This window comes from Aulonocara stuartgranti (genome assembly GCF_965226115.1).
Source record: "Aulonocara stuartgranti genome assembly, chromosome: 4".
Classification (NCBI taxonomy): Eukaryota; Metazoa; Chordata; class Actinopteri; order Cichliformes; family Cichlidae; genus Aulonocara; species Aulonocara stuartgranti.
In genome coordinates this window covers 16870991-16888354 of record NC_138942.1, presented here as the reverse complement: position 1 = coordinate 16888354, position 17364 = coordinate 16870991, and the positions used below count along the sequence as shown (strand labels likewise).

The following is a 17364-nucleotide window of genomic DNA, read 5'->3' as shown; positions in this document are numbered from 1 at the left end:
ATGAATGAACATGGAGGAAGTCTTTATCAATGCGAAAAGCTGACAAACTTGTGAAAATAAAGTTAAAAATCTCAAATGTATGCCCTTCTTCACATTTCCAAAGCCATCCATTGGGCAGGATTGGAGTCTTTGGCAGGCCACTCTGGCCTCAGGGCCTAATGTTTGACACCCCTGTTTTAAGAGTTCTGCTGGGTTTTGCAAATGGGCGACAGCTTCTTCCTCACACTGGAAATTACACAACGAGAGTGGAACATTCAGCTTTTTGCTGTGCAGGATTTGTAATTTGCTGTAATGGCTGACACATGTACGCGCCATCGGCAGGCTTCCGGCTATGGAAATCTCTATCTGTGGTGCACACAGGGATGCGGCGCCAGCACGCACCTGCAGGCACAGCGGTGGGAAATATAGTCTGGACTGCACACATGCATACATAAAAACGTGAGCACACAGAGATAGAGAGGAGCATACAGGCAAACACACCCACAGATTGATATACTGTATTATCCGACCTCAATCCTATATACACAGATGCAGCTCACGACTTGTATATCACATTTGTTTCTTCAACACTGCTGCTGCCTGTTTGTTTCTTTAATCTCACTGTTTATATTTCTGCGTCCAAACCTGCCAGTATAACTCCAGCTAGGGCAATTAGCATGAGGGAAAAGCAAATAAAACGTCTGATGAAAGCAAAGCCCGGATCCTGACCTCACTCTGACTGAATGTGGCACTACAGCCAGCGGACGGTCATTTCCAAAAGCTGTGAATTCCTCGATGCCAAGCTGGCCTCTTTTGCAGTGGATTTACAATGGCTGTTTGTGTGTCAAAACATATCATTATTCTATATTTGCCTGGGTCATGTACGAATCCACAGAGACCTTTGTTTCAGCAGACGGCGGAAACTGCAATCACGGGCTCTGCAATTCTTAACTTTGAAAGCTTTTCCTTAAAGGAAAAGTTAGACACTGCGGGACAGAGCTATTAAGAGACTGTCAAGACTTAGATGAAAAGATTGATACCACTCTCCTATCAGGATGCTAAGAATACTAATAGCAATCAGCTAACTTGGCGCAAAGACTGAAAATGGGAGGGAAATCTGAAAAGTCACAAACTTCACCCAGGATCTACAGAGATCACGTTGTGTCACTTCTGTAGTTTGCACAGAAACTGTAGAAGTAAAAAGTGTAAAAACACATTTTTTTGCACTTTGGAGCGAAACATAGAGCGTCTGCTGTTTTTAGCCTCGCACTTCACACCCTACAACCGCTGACACTCTCTTGCCATTTTTGATTTTCTATACACACCAAATACAATATGTTAATAAGCCAGCTCCTTCTGTTACCTTTAAACACAACTGGCAAGATGTTTCACTCGTACAGAAATCAAAAGAGCGCATTTTCAAAAATGCCGAACTCTGTTTTCTCTGAGGATGTTAAAGAACGAAGGTGAATGATAATAAAAAGCTTAAAATTCTCAATTAGTCGGTGCAGTGCCAAGTGGATTTACTATATCTGTCTGCTCCAGGGCTGAGCGTGTCACAGACAGATTATCTACCCTTTAACCCCCCCCCCCCCCCCCATCCTCTCATCCGTTCAAACAGCCGGTGTGTTAATCAGGTTCAAAGTCTGAATTCATCTCGTTGCCTGAAGAAACTCTATATCTGCTCCAGCTCGGAGTCAGGGGAATGTCCCAGAGCCAATCCTTCCTGCTCACCCCCAAAGATGACACACTCAGTCTCAGATACTGTATTTATGGGAAGAGGGTACAAGAGAGATATGGGTTGCAGGTATCCCCTCCTTATGTTAGGCCTATTATTTTTGGGGGGGAGGTTTGTGCCAAGAGACCATGTGTTGAGCTTCAGAGTGCAAGAAGAGTACAAGAGGTTTTAGATAGACGTCCTCGGGGCTCGTGTTATTCACAAAGCTGACTGGGATGTCTATCATGAGTTCAAAGGGGCGAGGAAGATTTTCTTTGGTGGGGAGTCATCTTACATTTGTAAAACACTGACGTGGGCTCTTTAGAATAAAGTGCTCATCATTTTTTCCCACATTGCTGAGCTAAAGAAGCTAAATCATGTGCCTTACACTTGACTTGACATAAAATGACTAAATTCTTTATTAACTTATTAAAAAAATCATTTTCCTAATGGTGCTTTAATACGCTACAGTTGTTTTCTTATGATGATACATACTGTAATGATTTATTAAGAATGTTATGCCTCATAAATTTTTAATTATACAGGATAAAAAACCCTTCATCCTATCTGTGCTGGAACGATCTATCTATAAGATGTCACAGCAGGAAAAGGGTGGGGACATGTAAAAGGAAAAAGGGAGGGGTGTAGGGGGTGTAGAAGAAGCAAAGAAACCTTGAATGAGAGCTTCCAGGACCCTAGAGCGCACAGACACAACAAGCTGGAAAGTCTCAGCTAACTGAGTTTTAAAGGACAAACGATTCAAAATGATCAGAGGACATCTTTAGTAGCTCTTTTCTGAATTATGAATGTAACTTCTGACAAGTCCACTGTGCCACTCCACTGCTGAGAGAAGCTCCCCGTGTGATGGATCAGCTTTGCGCAACAGGTTCTCCAAAGAACATTTAAGCTCGAACTCTGATCCATGTAGGGAACAAAAAGAAGCATGCTGTCACCGCTTTGGCCCTTTGGCATCGAGCAGGAGATCAACTCATGGGATGTAGTGGATGCAGATTCAGGGTCAACTTTGGGAAGGCGCTGTCCAAAGTCTCGGTCTTTTTCACCATGGTCCTAATCTTCACCTACTTCTTCTACTGCCTCACCGGATTTTGTGATTCGGCTCCAAGAGCTGCATACAGACAAGAAACTTCAGACTTGGACTATGACATTTTGGACGATCTGCGGCCACCCCGGCGTCTCTTCCCCGATGCGCCGTTTCAGCGGAACCGCACAGGCTCCGAGGACGCTCCGGCTGAGCCGTCACAGAATACGCTGGACAGCGAAAAGGAGACTGTCCAGAGCAACGGCATCCCCGTGTCCAACACTTTCGGGACCAAAAGGTTTCCGCAGGCGATTATAATCGGCGTGAAGAAGGGAGGGACACGCGCCCTGCTGGAGTTTCTCCGCATCCACCCGGACGTGAGAGCGTTCGGCGCGGAGCCGCACTTCTTCGACAGGTTTTACGATAAAGGGCTGGAGTGGTACAGGTAAGGATGAACGCACGAATCCACTCATACAGAATGTGGCTGGCTTTTAGCCCAGGTTTGACCGCAAATCATAAAATGTAAAAACTGTAAATCGTGGACCATCGTAGGCAGTCCAAAACTTTAAAACGACACAGGGTGTCTGCTGTAAAAACCGATGTGCTCTTTATAAGTGAATCTGACGGGTTTATTTGGAAAAAGTTTGAACACGATTGCATATTTGGATGTCATGCGGGCCAATGCAGGATTGTATATGCTGTAAGGGTAAAGGGTCAGCTGAGCAGCACTGATGTTTTTGCTGACATCTTATCACCTGTGCAGATGTGCTGATTTCCTCCGTCAATAGAAGAGACAGCAATGCATTGGCTGGTTGATAGATTCGGATCAGCTTTAGACAATGCTCCCTCTCTTGTGCTGCTCTAGATCAAAAGGGCTAGTGAGGTCCCAGAGGAGCGTTTCATCATCTTGACAGTCATCTAAACACCATTTATTCACTTCAGCATGACATCCTGTATAGTGTTCCCCTTTTTGCTCTGCAACAGAGCCACAAAGAACCCATGCAAACATCACATCGATTACTCTAACATGTAAAATCTACAGCAAATACCTCATCATATACCATATAAAGCACCTTGGGGTGATTTGGAGCTATATAAATAACATGAAATTGAATTGAATTAGAGAATTTTAAAAAAGCAAAAACACAAAAATCTGATTGACAAGGAGAGCAAACACTGAGTGATGATCTTAGTTAATGTGATCGCACAGTTCCTTTACAAAAGGCACATAAAATGCTACTGTCATACTGACAGCACATGATTTGGGGTGGCCAGGCTGACCAGAGCCCTCATTTGGGTGTAGTTAAGGCCCTAAAGAAGGATTTATTTGCCCGTGAAGCTGGTCCTGATCATCTCCATATGTTCTACGAGCTTCTGGACATGATCCCAGCTGAGCAGCGTGTGAGAACACAGTGCCATTTGGGGACCTTTAAGCAAGAAAGGTGTCATAACTACACAGAGGTTTGACAGGGTAAGGATCATGAATAACAGGCACTTTGATAGCAAGATGGTGTAATTTAATCTTCCTTTGCCTTATTTTCTAAACCCCCCTTTGCTGCCTTTTAATAGGGAACATAAGGACACATGGAAACGGTTTCACCACTGATAATTTTAGCATGCCGTTAAATTTCCTCTCTCTCACTTTTTCTCTGTGCACACACAAACACTCATATATACCGTATGTATGTTAGCAATCTTAAGCACTATGTTACCTATCCTCTGTCTCTCCATGCCACATTTACAACTCATCCTTCTCCCCAGATTCTTCCTTGTGACTTTCTCCTTCTCTCCTTGCTTCTCTTCTCCTCACTCTCCCTTCAGAATAGCAGAATGTGAAAATACCTGTGGCCAAACTGGTGTTTCCGGGGCATTTTTTTTATGTGTGTTTTAATTAGGCTGACTTGTGCTGTAAAGCTGTTAGGCCTTAACGGTGTAACACAGCACTGCCACTAACACGGCCTGTAAAAACACGGCCTGTAAAAGGTAGATCAGTCGTGCAGTAATATCGCCTAAACCCAACGACAAATCTAAGTCACCACATGCAACATGAACATTTTTCAAAGTGTAGCCAAGTTAAGAGGTGTAATTACAGTAAAGTGATCACCTGTAAGTGTTTAAGAGATTAAATGGGAGTTCTGCATGGATATAACTGATAATACCTGCATTTGTTCACATTCACAGTATCAGAACGTGAATGTGAATTATGGTTTTGTCTTTTGCTGTGATTTTTTTTTAAAGAAGTGAACTTCACTGAAAGTTGAGGCGGAGAAAAGTTGGAAGGATTAATGCAACAATGGAGAGCGACAGCAGCAACATGATACCGGATGAAATCACTGAAAGATGATTCCGCTGTTGTCACTGAATCGCAAAAATTGAGCAAATCTGTTTGCTGTCATCTGCAGTGACCCACAAAGAAGCCGCTGGAAGTTGTAGACAGCAGCATTTTGTGTATGTGTGTATGTGTGTGTGTGCATGTGTGCGTGTGTGTGTGTGTGTGTGTGTGTGTGTGTGTGTGTGTGTGTGTGTGTGAGAGAGAGAGAGTCAGTGACAGAAAGAACTTATCCATGTGGAACAAGCAAGTCCTCCTCATCTGACTGTCAGTCACAGGGTCAACTCTCTGTCACATCTGGATGTGACACACACACACACGCACACACTCAATGCAGTGTAAAGCAGGAGTTTAAGACAGGCTCTGAAAACGCAACCCCTGCTTTGACATTTAATCTTTCTGAAGTTCTCTGTCTCATCTCATCTCATAAGATAGAGAACCGATTGCTGTAGATATTCCTCCGGATCATCCATTTAATATTACCACAGCACTTATTTATCCATATCATAGGTGATAAAGTGATGATAAACCGCTTTAATCCTGAATCTTTTCCTTCAGACAAATATGACGTTTGCGTGCTTATATATCTGCCATAATCCCCATGAAAAAAAAATGATGCGTTGGAACTGCTGTTGATTATTTTTACAGACGAGTCACGATTTTATAAGTAACAAACAGCCGCTTGCCAAGATACATGGTCACACACTTGCATATCTGAAAGCAATTTGTGCACTGTCATAGTCTGCTCTCTTTCCTGGATGGAGAAATAAGCACAAACCGAAGGCGACTGTAGCAGATGGATGAGGGTTGTAATCTGTCATATTTGAGTCATTGCTGTCAGATGTTGGATGAAACCAGGGGCGATCTGCATGCTGGAGACACTTCATAGATTCAGCAGACAGAAGTACCCTCCCGTGCGTGTTGTTCCAACAGCACTGTCTTCTCGAAGACAAGCTCAGACCTCATGCATGTGTGTTTTCCATTGCTTTTATCTGAGCGATCAAGTCAGTCTCCGCTCTCTTTCCCTCTCCGCCCTGTCTGTCTCTTCATGCCGTTCTCTCGTTTGCATGTGTGCATACGAGCCCATTACGGGAATGGAAAAGCCACAAATAGTGCATTGAAAATAAGGCAAAGATTTAACGGTTTTCTGTGTTGTTTTACGGCTTTAAAGAGACTTCACAGAGTGATGGGTTTCATATGGGACTTAAGAGCCACCGCAGAAAGCTGAAAAACCTCAGCTTTCCATGGCACAATAGTTGTAATTGTCACGGCTTTGTCACAGTGATGAGGCCTGGAGTGAGTAATGATTAAATTCTGTCTGATGACGTCAAAGTGAGCGCATTTATTTCTCATCTTGTAGAAGAACAAACTCTTTTTAGAAAGATTACTTCTTCATTTCTGTTTGAGGAAAAACTCAAGTTCTCATGGCTCATCAATATTTTACAAGGTTATCAATTAGCTGACCTGTAGTCTTGACACCGCAGGCCATGCCTGATTGGATTGCAATTAAAACATGGTATAAATCCATTAAGGGTAACAGCACAAGGGCAAGCAAAAATGCCAGCTCTGCTAAAAATTACATCAGAAATGGATTTATACAAACAAGACTGGAAATAGATGACAACAGATCAAAATAAGAGGAGGACATGCCGATCTTTATGGGGTCAGACTGATATACACATTTGATTTTATTACTTTAAAACGTATAATCAGCATTTACACCAGCACCAAAATTTAATTTTATCCCTTGATTTTTCTAGCATAACCATTAAAATATACATATCTGCACATTTTAAATGTCTCTTTTTATTTATTTATTTTAGATTACTGTTATATTTCAGCTTTAGTTACTCTGGAAATCCTGACGATGAGAGTCCTAGCCAAAAAAGACAGCAGTGCAATCAACTAAGTTGCATAAACTAGACCACATGCACAAATATAAACAGAATAATACACAAATTAACTATACAAAAATACAGCTGGTGAAAATAAAGTACGACGACAACCAAAAATTTATAAACGTCAGCAGCAATGAAGCCTAAAACATCAATATTGTCTCACGCCAGAAACAAGGGTAATATTCAGGCAAAACATTTGCAGGATGAACGAACTGCATCCAAGTCATTTAAAATCGCCTTAGATTCATTTTAGTGTGACCACTTCCTTAAATTTTAGCTGATTGTATATAAAAAATGGACGCAACCACAGTGCGGTCACCCATTGGTTAGTGAAATGCTGGCTTGAAGCCTTAAGCTGGGCGCTCTCACTGCCACCATCAGACTTCACTTGTGCGTGGTGAGGATGGCAGCTCCAAACCGTACCCTGCTTTATCCTCCTTTTGGACTCTCGTGGAGACTTTAAATTACAAAGTGAATGTCACGTTCTATTAGGTAAGACTTGAAATTTGCATCTGAGCCCACAAACTCATCAGAAAAGTGTTTAATGAGGTCATAGATCAAAGGAGCCAAAGGCGTGTTTTCCCACAGGCTGAGGTTTTGGAGAGACATGGCTGCTCACAATGTCACATCAACATGTGTTGCTGTAGGGTCAAGTGAATAAGACCCCGTTCACACCGGCCTTTTAAGAGGGGGAAAATGTGTATTCTCCAACCAGTTGCTGCAGGCTGATGGCAGGCACGATGGAATCTAGCGCTAAACTCTACATAGGCCTAGAGCTCTGGTTGGTGACCCATAGCAACCACCAGCAACCCCAACCAGTTGGCACAGACCTCCTTGCAGTTGCTTTGGTTGCCAGCAGAACGCCACAACTGCTGGTAATTTGCATGGAAAACGCCAAGTGGTCTGCAAACACTCATCAACAATCCTCAGAGCTGTAGCGAAGCTGTGAAAACAGCAACACAAACTAGAAGTTGCCTTCAAAGTAAAAGTTGCACCTTTTCAAATGTATTGGCTGCAGCACCGGAGTCAATCCTTTCTTCGAATGTGAACATTCTCTGTTTACGGTTTGCATCGCAGTTCTTTCAGTTTTCATTACGTGTTTGCAGACATGTTAGCGTCTTCTATGCACAATAATGTAACTGCTGTCACTGAAGGTTTGCAAACCTATATGTCAAGTATAATCCGTTCAGCTGAAAAAAAAATAAGATATTTTCAGGCACTTTAGTCAGCTGGGACAGATTTGTGTGCACATCATTTAACAACTTATATCTTTAATATTATTTGAAGTATAAATAAGACAAGATATAGCCACAGTTAAGTCCATAAGTATCTGGACAATGACACACTATAATTTTGTGGTTTAACAAAATCATTGCTTTTTAGGATTTACAACCATTTCTATGCATAGCCCCCCTTTTGCATGTGCTCGCCCTGAGTCCAAATAACAAAAGTTATGTCGCTGTCTAAATACTTAAGGTACTAATGGTACAGTTTGGATTGTTCCAAAGTCATCCTGTGCTTTGTGCATGCTTTATCTCAGTATTATCCGAGAGGGGAGATTCAGGCACTTACCCTGTCAGTTTGGATTTTTGACAGCTGAAATGGTGAAAGTGGAGCCTAATGCACGTCCACGGGGGAACGTTTTCCAGAGTGAGGGTGATTTTCTCAACACCTCATTCTGTGTACAGCCCTCAGGCCATTAGCCTTAGACACTGAACATGGCTGATTGGTGTAACAGGCCAGGAAGTGGTCTCTGTAGTGTTGGGTTGTAGTGTGTTTTAATGGTGCCAGGTTTTGGCTGGACTTAAGTCTAGGTGGTATTATAAGGTTTGAAAATAGCCACATTCACACTTCATATGGTGAGAATTATAATAATTTGGGGTGCTTTGTAATCCATTATGGGGCGCCTGTAAAATCTTGGGGAGGTTTCTGTCTTGTCTTTTTTCCCCCCCTCAGCTCTATGCTGCAGTTAGCTGGTGAGAAAAGTACTTTTTGAAGAAATAATAGTTTGGGCCAAAATTAAATGTTTCAAATGCTTGGTAGTCATGTTCAGTCAGGCAACCATTTCCAGAAAAGAATAGCGTGAGCCTGAAAAAACACGAGAGTATCCAATGGAAACACAATAATATGGCTCCTGGGAAATTTGAAAAGACTATGTTTTACCACATAGCTTCGATGTTTAAAGGGTTTGAATGAATCCAGATCTATAAAAGAAAAGTATGTATCTGATTCTCATAAGAGATGAACAACAACAGAGACACACTCACAATTTTCTCTTTTAGCTCCCGGGTTCATCAAACTTCAGCAAAATCTGTCTTGATTATTAAAAATCCCTGTTTACATATTTATGACAATGTTAACATGCTGATTTAATAATTATAGAGTTTTCACCGCCTTAGCGCAGGGTGTTAGCATGCTAACATTTGCTAATTTAGAAGATCACAGCAACTCTCTGCATGTCCTCCTTCACTGCATTTATGAATCTTTCTTCTGGTCTTCCTCCTGTCTGGCGGCTCCATATTAAGCATCCTTTGTCCAGTATATCCACTATCCCTACTCTGCCTGTGTCCAATCAATCTAAGCCTTGCCTCTACTCAACTTTGTCTCCAAAGTCCTCAACCTGGGCTGTCCTTCTGATATACTCATTTCTAATACTGTAAGGATGCCCAAAGAAAATCAGAGCATGCTCTTCAGCTCTGCCAACTCGAGCTTAGCCCTTTTTTGGCAGCCCCATCATGTCCAAATAAAACATCATATCAGGTCTCACTACCAACTTGTGGACCTTCTGTAACAAATCACCCCGACACTCATCGCCACCCACTCCACCCTCCTGCCTGCATTCTGTTCTTCAGCTCTCTTGCGCAATGACCTTTAATTTGGATGATTGACCTCAAGTGTTTAAACTCATCCACCTTAATTCCATCCATCCATTTGCTTCCACTTATCCTTTTCAGGGTCGCTGGAGCCTATCCCAGCTGTCATAGGGCGACAGGCAGGGTACACCCTGGACAGGTCGCCAGTCTGTCACAGGGCCAACACACAGGGACAGACAACCATTCGCACTCTCATTCACTCGCACATTCACACCTAGTGACAATTTGGATTATCCGATTAACCTATCCCCACAAGCTGCATGTCTTCGTACTGTGGGAGGAAGCTGGATACCCCCATGCAGGCACGCTGAGAACATGCGAAGACCTTCGCTTGCTGATAGATTCAAACCCAGATTCTCCCCCCAGTGAGAATTCTGCCCTTGTGGGCGCCAACTTCCCAGCAAAGCATCACGGACTTCACATCCTGTCAGGACTCCTAATTATAACTGGACATTCAGTCTTTAATTGGGCATCGACCTGCATAAAGTAATTCCTTTATAGATGGACTCCCCCCTTCCCATGTATGTGTGTGATTTTAACTCCTTTCCACCCACACACTCACACTCTGGTCTCTGTGGAAGTGTTGCACTTCAGCCAACCTCATGCAGAGAAAACCATTTACTAACTCCATTACTTTGTAGAGGAAAACATCATCCAATGCAATTAAAACTAGAGGGTGGCAACAGTTTTTTCTCGCAGCTGGGTTCCAATCGTGATCAAACCATCCAGTGGTCCTGTGACTGACACTTGCAGAGGTGTTTAGTGTGTTTGTGTCTGGTTGAAAGTCACTTCAGTGGTAACACACACACATACGCAATACTATTTGTAAAGTTTCTGCTCCACACTTTCTCATTCAATGTTTCACTTTCTACACATCAGCTTATGTTCTTTTCCAACTTTGATGTGTGACACTTTTAGGTCTCAAACATGGCGATAGCAGGGGAAAAACTGCACTTTGTATCCTAGAGACAATAATGCCTCCTGCTGTATGTGTTCACTTCCTTGTAGCTAGATGAGATTTGCCCCACACTCTTGTTTGTACTGGTTTAGCCCACCTTAGCTTGGTCAGAGGGGAATAGCAACATATGTTTCATCCAGACATGATGCTGTAAATCAAGGTTCCCACACTTATCCTGTCAGACTGACAGACTTTCCGTTGCCTCCAGGTTGCTTCTGTCACCCTTCGAGCATAGCGACACAGTTGGGAAATGTTTCCCTCAGTTTGACATTTATGCTCTCTCTCGTTTTTATAGCCTTGATTTTTCACCACCTGTTTAATTGGATCTCAGCTGAAAAGGCCTTTTGGTGTGGATGCCTGCCAAAGCAGAAGCCTCCTTCAGGAAGACCGTGTGTAGCGTATCTGTGATAACTGATGGAATTTCAGATCGACAAACCGACGTGATAATTGGATTTTCCGGCTCCACTTCTGTGCAGAATACCTTTTGTTTCTGCGCCGCAGGAGTATGTGGCTCCCACTTCAGCGGGAGAGCCCATAATCTTGGGGGGCAGGAAGTCTCTTGGCCACATCCTTGTTGCCAGGGTTGTTATTTAATCTTATGATCCAGGCTCCCTCGAACATATCAGTAGAGTAATCAGCTCTGGAGCACTTCAGGGAGGAAAAGCACTACATCCTTTTAACAGCAGGGAGTTCCAGACTAGAGTGGCGAGTCAGCAAGTCTTTCCGATACAACGCTAAATAGAAAACATGTTTGAGTTCTTCTCTTTGCACATTTAAATGTTAACAATAGTAGGCTAAAAGGCATTTCCCTTAAGCTAAATCAAAGAGGTGTATGTAAAGCATATATTATTGCAGATTAATTGTCCCTGATCTGTTTACAGTATACTGACACCACATACAGACAGATTTATGACAGAAAATGGCCTCTATCGATTCTCCGATAATGAGACTGATTGTGATGAGGGAGATAGGGACCTGAGCAGAGTGGGGGTAAAGTCACAATTCATTAACTATTCATGAATATGGAAAGACAACTTATGGTCAATTACAGAAGTGTCATTTATGTGAAGAAGTGAAGGAGAAATCCAAAACTATGAATGAGAAAGCAGAAGACGGACACTGTGGGTGTAAAGATGTTCATTTTCTCATCAGTATTCACTGACACCTCCGTGCTCAAATATGCACATGTGCAAAAAAGCAGTCATACACACAGCGACACACACTGAGCACAATCTGTCATATAGAGACAGACGTATTGATCAGACACAGATAAACAGGGGACGGGCAGGCAGTGATAGGCCATTTGCAGCTCTTGAAATTGGATAGTAATCAATTAATGGTCTTTTATTATGGGGATCATTTAATGGGGATGGATTGAAACGGCTTAACTTTAAATGCAGAGGAAAGACTCAAATCTCTAAAAGTTTCCTTCTCACTCAAAGTCATGTACTTTATTGTGCACTTTTAACCTTTGTTTCCTCTTAAAACTTCTACAGAGAACATTTTACATAAATAAGAGACCAAACTAAACACTGAACCACAGAATAGAGTTTCCATCAGGAGTTAAATGAGCAGGAACACCTTGTTAGTACCACATCTTTTTACTTTAGAGCTGACTTAATTCTTTGTGGCATAGATTTACTAAGTTTCTGGAAAACCTCCTCAGAGATTTAGGTCCACGTTGACATGGCAGTATCAAACAGTTGCCCAAGATTTGTCGGCTCTGTACATCCATGATGGGAATCTCTCGTTCCACCACATTCCAAAAATGTTCTATTGGGTTGGGAGCTGGTGACCTGAGAGGCTGTTTGAGTACTGTGAATCCAGTGTCATGTCCAAGAAACCAGTTTGACATGATTAGAGTTTTGTGACATTTCACGTGATCCTGCTAGAAGGAACCATCAGAAGATGAGTACAGTGTGGTCATAAAGGGATGGACTTGTCAATAAGTATTCAATAAAGTATTCTGATTCTGATTCTGATTGTCTGTGACATTTTTAATTAATTAGTAATAAGGGTCCCAACAATCTACCGCCAGCAACCCTAACTGTTGATACAGGCAGGATGAATCAGTGCTATCATGTTGCTTATGTCAAATTCTGACCCTACTATCTGAGTGTTACAGCACAAATTCAGACTCATTAGACTAGGTAACTTTTTTTTTCTCCAATCTTTTATTGTCCAGTTTTGGCGAGCTTGTGCAAACTGCAGCATCGGGTTCCTGTTCTCAACTGACAGGAAAGGAATCGGTGTGGTCTTCTGCTGCTTTAGCCCATCTCCTTCAAGGTTCAACACGTTGTTTGTTCAGAAATGCTCTTTTGCGTGCCTTGGTTGTAGTGAGTGGTTATTTGAGTTGCTGTTCCCTCCTGATCAGCTCAAAGCAGTCTGGCCACATCAACGAGGCATTTTCAGCCAGAGAACTGCCACTCACTTTTTTTTCAACCCTAGAGATGATTGTGTGGGAGAATCCCAGTAGATGAGCAGTTTCTGAAATGCCAGCCAGTCTGGCACCAACAACCATATTTTATTCAAAGTCATTTAAATCAACTTTTTTCTCTGTTCTGATGCTCAGTTTGAAATTCTGCAAGTCTTGACCATGTGTGCATGCTTAAACGCATTGAGTCGCAGCCAATTATATGTTTGCGTTAATGAGCAGTTGAGGTTAATGAAGCGTGTGTGAGCACTGTTTTTACGAAGAAGGTTAATGCAATTGCACAAAACCTATCTAGGTGGTCAAAAGTTCTTATAATGAGATTTTACTGTGTTTGGTTGACTTTGTTGAAGCGTTAAGATCTTCATTTTGAGTGAAATATCAACAGCCTATTTCTTGTTCTTCATTTGATGTACATTTTCTCATATTTCCCTGGTATATTGTATTAGATATGTTTTTAAAGAGCAAAAGTAAAGTCAGTGAACTTGCATGGACTACAGTCATCTGCTGCTTTGTTTCCGTGAAAGGGAAGTCATGAAACTTTGCTGAACCTTAATTCCCTCAGATCAAAGAGGAAACACTTTAAATAATGTGGGCATGCAACTGTCATTACTCAAGTAAACCCATTTGAAAGTGTTTATTTTCCTAATTGATTAAAAGCATTTTTACTACATTGCACTAATACACGGTTACTTTACAAATACTCATTAAAATAATCAGGAAAATGAAAAACAAATCCCCCCTCGGATGTCATCTACACTTCTGAATGGCCTTTTGTCATTGACATTTGGAGTTAATGCAAACTTGCAATCTGAAACAAATAAAGCACATATGCTCCATTACTTGTTTATTTTATGGGAAACCACATGAACGCTCTCTGTTTCCAGTAACACAGTAAAGGATGTGTTGGGTAAATGAACTGCAGGCGATTCATTTGCTGCTTTAAACATTGCTCATCATCCATTTGTCGTGCAAACAATTTGTTTCCGAAATCCAAATCCACCACAATGCTGGCTCAGGCAGTTTGTCAATGTTAAATGTAAACACATGAATAAATGCTGGACCTGTTGAACGCCATGTTTTCCCTCACGGTCTGTTGGCCAGATATTGCTGAAATAAGAGGAGTCCGCATCAGTCAAGGGTGTTTCATGCAGCTGTGACTCGATGGTTTTAAATCAAATCAGTAGAAGAAGAAAAACTTGCTTAATCATCTCAGGAGAGCAGGTGCCATGAAAGATAAATCAGCAGATTAGATGTCACAGCGCTGGTTAAAGCTTAAGGTACATTTTGCATCATAATGCAAAATCTATCACCCCAACACGGTAACACCTAATTTAGCACAAGTCTTTCCACTGGTATATTCTACCCAGCATCTCTCCTCATTACTGCCATGTGTTTAACACACTAGCTGAGCTCAGCAGCTCGCCATCCCGGTCGCACTTCCTGCAGACTTTGGCCTGCTTGAGTCCTTGTTGGAACCTATTGGGGAGGTGATGGTGAGGGGGTGGGCATTTTGCTCTTGCAGGAAGAAGAGGGGGTGGAAATCTGTAGGAAATTGCTGTTAAGTGGTTCTCGAGGCTTTGTGGTTTTGACTCACTGGGCCCGTGGTGAGTGGATGGTCCTGTTCTGCAGACCTTGCAGTGAGACCCGGAGGGGCTGTCTGGGGCCCTCGAACATTAACAGAGTAGTGTCTGAAGCTTTGATCACACAGATTTTGAGATGCTTTAATAGCAACAGTGTGTGATGTTCTTACATTATCTCTTAGTGGTCTTTTTGCTGAATGTAGCATGGGATTAAAACAGCAAGTGGTGCTGGTTTTGAGTTATAAACATGGAAACTTTATTGTGGTAGCTCAGAAACCAGTGGTGTAGCCGGATCAAGAGTGTTTTGTTGAGTTAAATACATGTAACATAGCAGGTTCACACAACTTGGCTCGACATATAACGTAAGCAGAATATGGACATAATGTCTTCAAGTGGCCAAATTTAAAAAAAAAAAAAAAACACTTCAAGAAATCAAAACAAGTGAAGTTAAGCTCCAGACCTGCTGGATGTACTGAAGTGAAATAGACTGTGTCAATATTTATCTGACAGTTTCTTCTTTTTTAATTTAGGAACCTGATGCCTCGGACACTTGATGGGCAGATCACTATGGAGAAGACACCCAGCTACTTTGTCACCAAAGAAGCTCCAAGTCGCATCTGCACTATGAATTGTCAAACCAAGCTTATTGTCGTCGTCAGGGACCCGGTGACGAGGGCTGTGTCTGACTACACCCAGACGCTGTCCAAGAACCCAGGGCTTCCATCCTTCCAGAGCCTCGCTTTGAAAAACTCCTCCACAGGTTTGATTGATACCACGTGGAGTGCTGTGCGCATCGGCCTCTATGCCAAGCACCTGGAGAACTGGCTCCAGTACTTCCCTTTGTCTCAGTTTCTGTTTGTTAGCGGCGAACGACTGGTGTCTGATCCAGCTGGGGAGATGGGCCGAGTTCAGGACTTCCTGGGTTTGAAAAGGGTTGTTTCAGACAAGCACTTCTACTTCAACCAGACAAAAGGTTTTCCCTGCTTGAAGAAGCCAGAGGGGAGCAGCAGACCCCGCTGCCTCGGAAAGTCTAAAGGCAGACCTCATCCCCAGATCCCCTCTGAGGTACTGCAGAGACTCAGAGATTTCTACAGGCCCTTCAACCACCGTTTCTACCAGATGAGTGGACAGGACTTTGGCTGGGACTAAGCAAGAGTCTTCTTTGTGGAGAGATGCTCATTTACTGTTTCCACAGGGCTAATGTTCTCAGGGTACTGGGAGAGACAAAGTCCATTCTGCCTCAGTGGAGTCAACACGACATGCAGCACTCATGAACTGTCACTGTTTTGTTGTATTTTGAGGCTCAGACGGACATAGTGCTGCTAATATGAAAACGACAAATTTAGTTAATGGCTTAAATATATAACCGTTAAACTGTTTTTGACATTCTTTATGTACAGATTAGAAGAAAAGGTGATATTTATAGTTTCTGTTGAATACAACAGGTATTTTTTTTATTATTATTATTAAAGAAGTGTATTTATTGCGTGACAAAGCCGGACATAATACCAACATCTGACAGGACATTGGGAGTAATGTAATACTCTTTGCCTGCATTTACATATTTTCCAGTCTTTTGAATGCTACATACAGTTTGATGTTGCAGGACATTCCTCAGTGCATTGCAGTTGATATACCAATGATACCTCATTTGTAAATATTAAGTCGAAACCGTAGACACATTCCATTTGTAAGTATTTTCCAATAAAAGCCGCATCATATTTTATATTGTAATTCCTGGATGGGATCAATTGTATCAGCTGTTACTCACAATAAATTGCTACTTTTGATCTGTGATTATTCTGAACCACTGTAACTGTAAAAAAAAAAAGTGTTCAAATTACAGTGTATAAAAAATGTGCCTCTGATTCTCTGTGTTGTGAAGTAAACTTTTATCTGATGTGACAAACGAATTTGTTTTCATTTCATGTGTTAGCGTTAAGGTCAGATTTTGTATGGTTACATCAGGCTGCAAAATTGTCACCAGAGGTTGAAGACTGTACTGTACTGCCCATTCTCTATGTAATACAGTTTACACAGCTGGATCTTTTCATATCAAGAAAACAAAGTCCTGTGAAAACAAAGGAATGTGTAAGTACCATCCGTGAAAGTTTTTAGACTGTTTAAACGTTTTAAAAATATGGTTTCTTAGAGAAAAAGTGTCTCTGTGGCTCAGTTTGCATCAGCTTAAGGGATAAGTGGACCATCTGGGGGTAAGCTGACCATTTAAATGAATGAGTAAACCAATCAAATGAAGTTTAAATTTCAATATCTTTTGATTGCATTTTAAGAATAGAATAGAATAGAATATATCTATTGTCACTACCATACATATATTGTACAGTGCAACAAAATCTGATTTTCAGCTGTACAGGTGTTCAAAGAAAGATTATATTAATTAATGTTAATGAAAAATGCAAGACACAAGAAAACCTCCCCCCTAAAAAAATAAAATAACAAGTAAAACAGAGACATTATTGAGCAAAATTAAATAAAAACATAAATTAAAATGATTAAATAAATTGAATACTGTTACCAAAACTATCGGAGATTGAAA

At 41.8% G+C, this 17364-nt stretch overlaps 1 protein-coding gene across 1 annotated transcript; it reads left to right on the top strand.

The window, feature by feature from the left end:
• Positions 1-2346: 2346 nt before the first annotated feature.
• Positions 2347-16819, top strand: LOC309704765 (heparan sulfate glucosamine 3-O-sulfotransferase 6-like). The gene is made up of 2 exons (XM_082530169.1): positions 2347-3180; positions 15338-16819. Exons 1-2 carry the CDS (start codon positions 2687-2689, stop codon positions 15954-15956), a joined length of 1113 nt encoding a protein of 370 aa, XP_082386295.1. The 5' UTR covers positions 2347-2686; the 3' UTR covers positions 15957-16819.
• Positions 16820-17364: the final 545 nt, after the last annotated feature.

Bases quoted from the DNA above. Each gene is read 5' to 3' on its own strand.
- LOC309704765 (XM_082530169.1), top strand. From the start codon at position 2,687: ATGGGATGTAGTGGATGCAGATTCAGGGTCAACTTTGGGAAGGCGCTG. The intron at 3,181-15,337 runs GTAAGGATGAAC...TTTTTAATTTAG, and splicing joins AAAGGGCTGGAGTGGTACAG to GAACCTGATGCCTCGGACAC.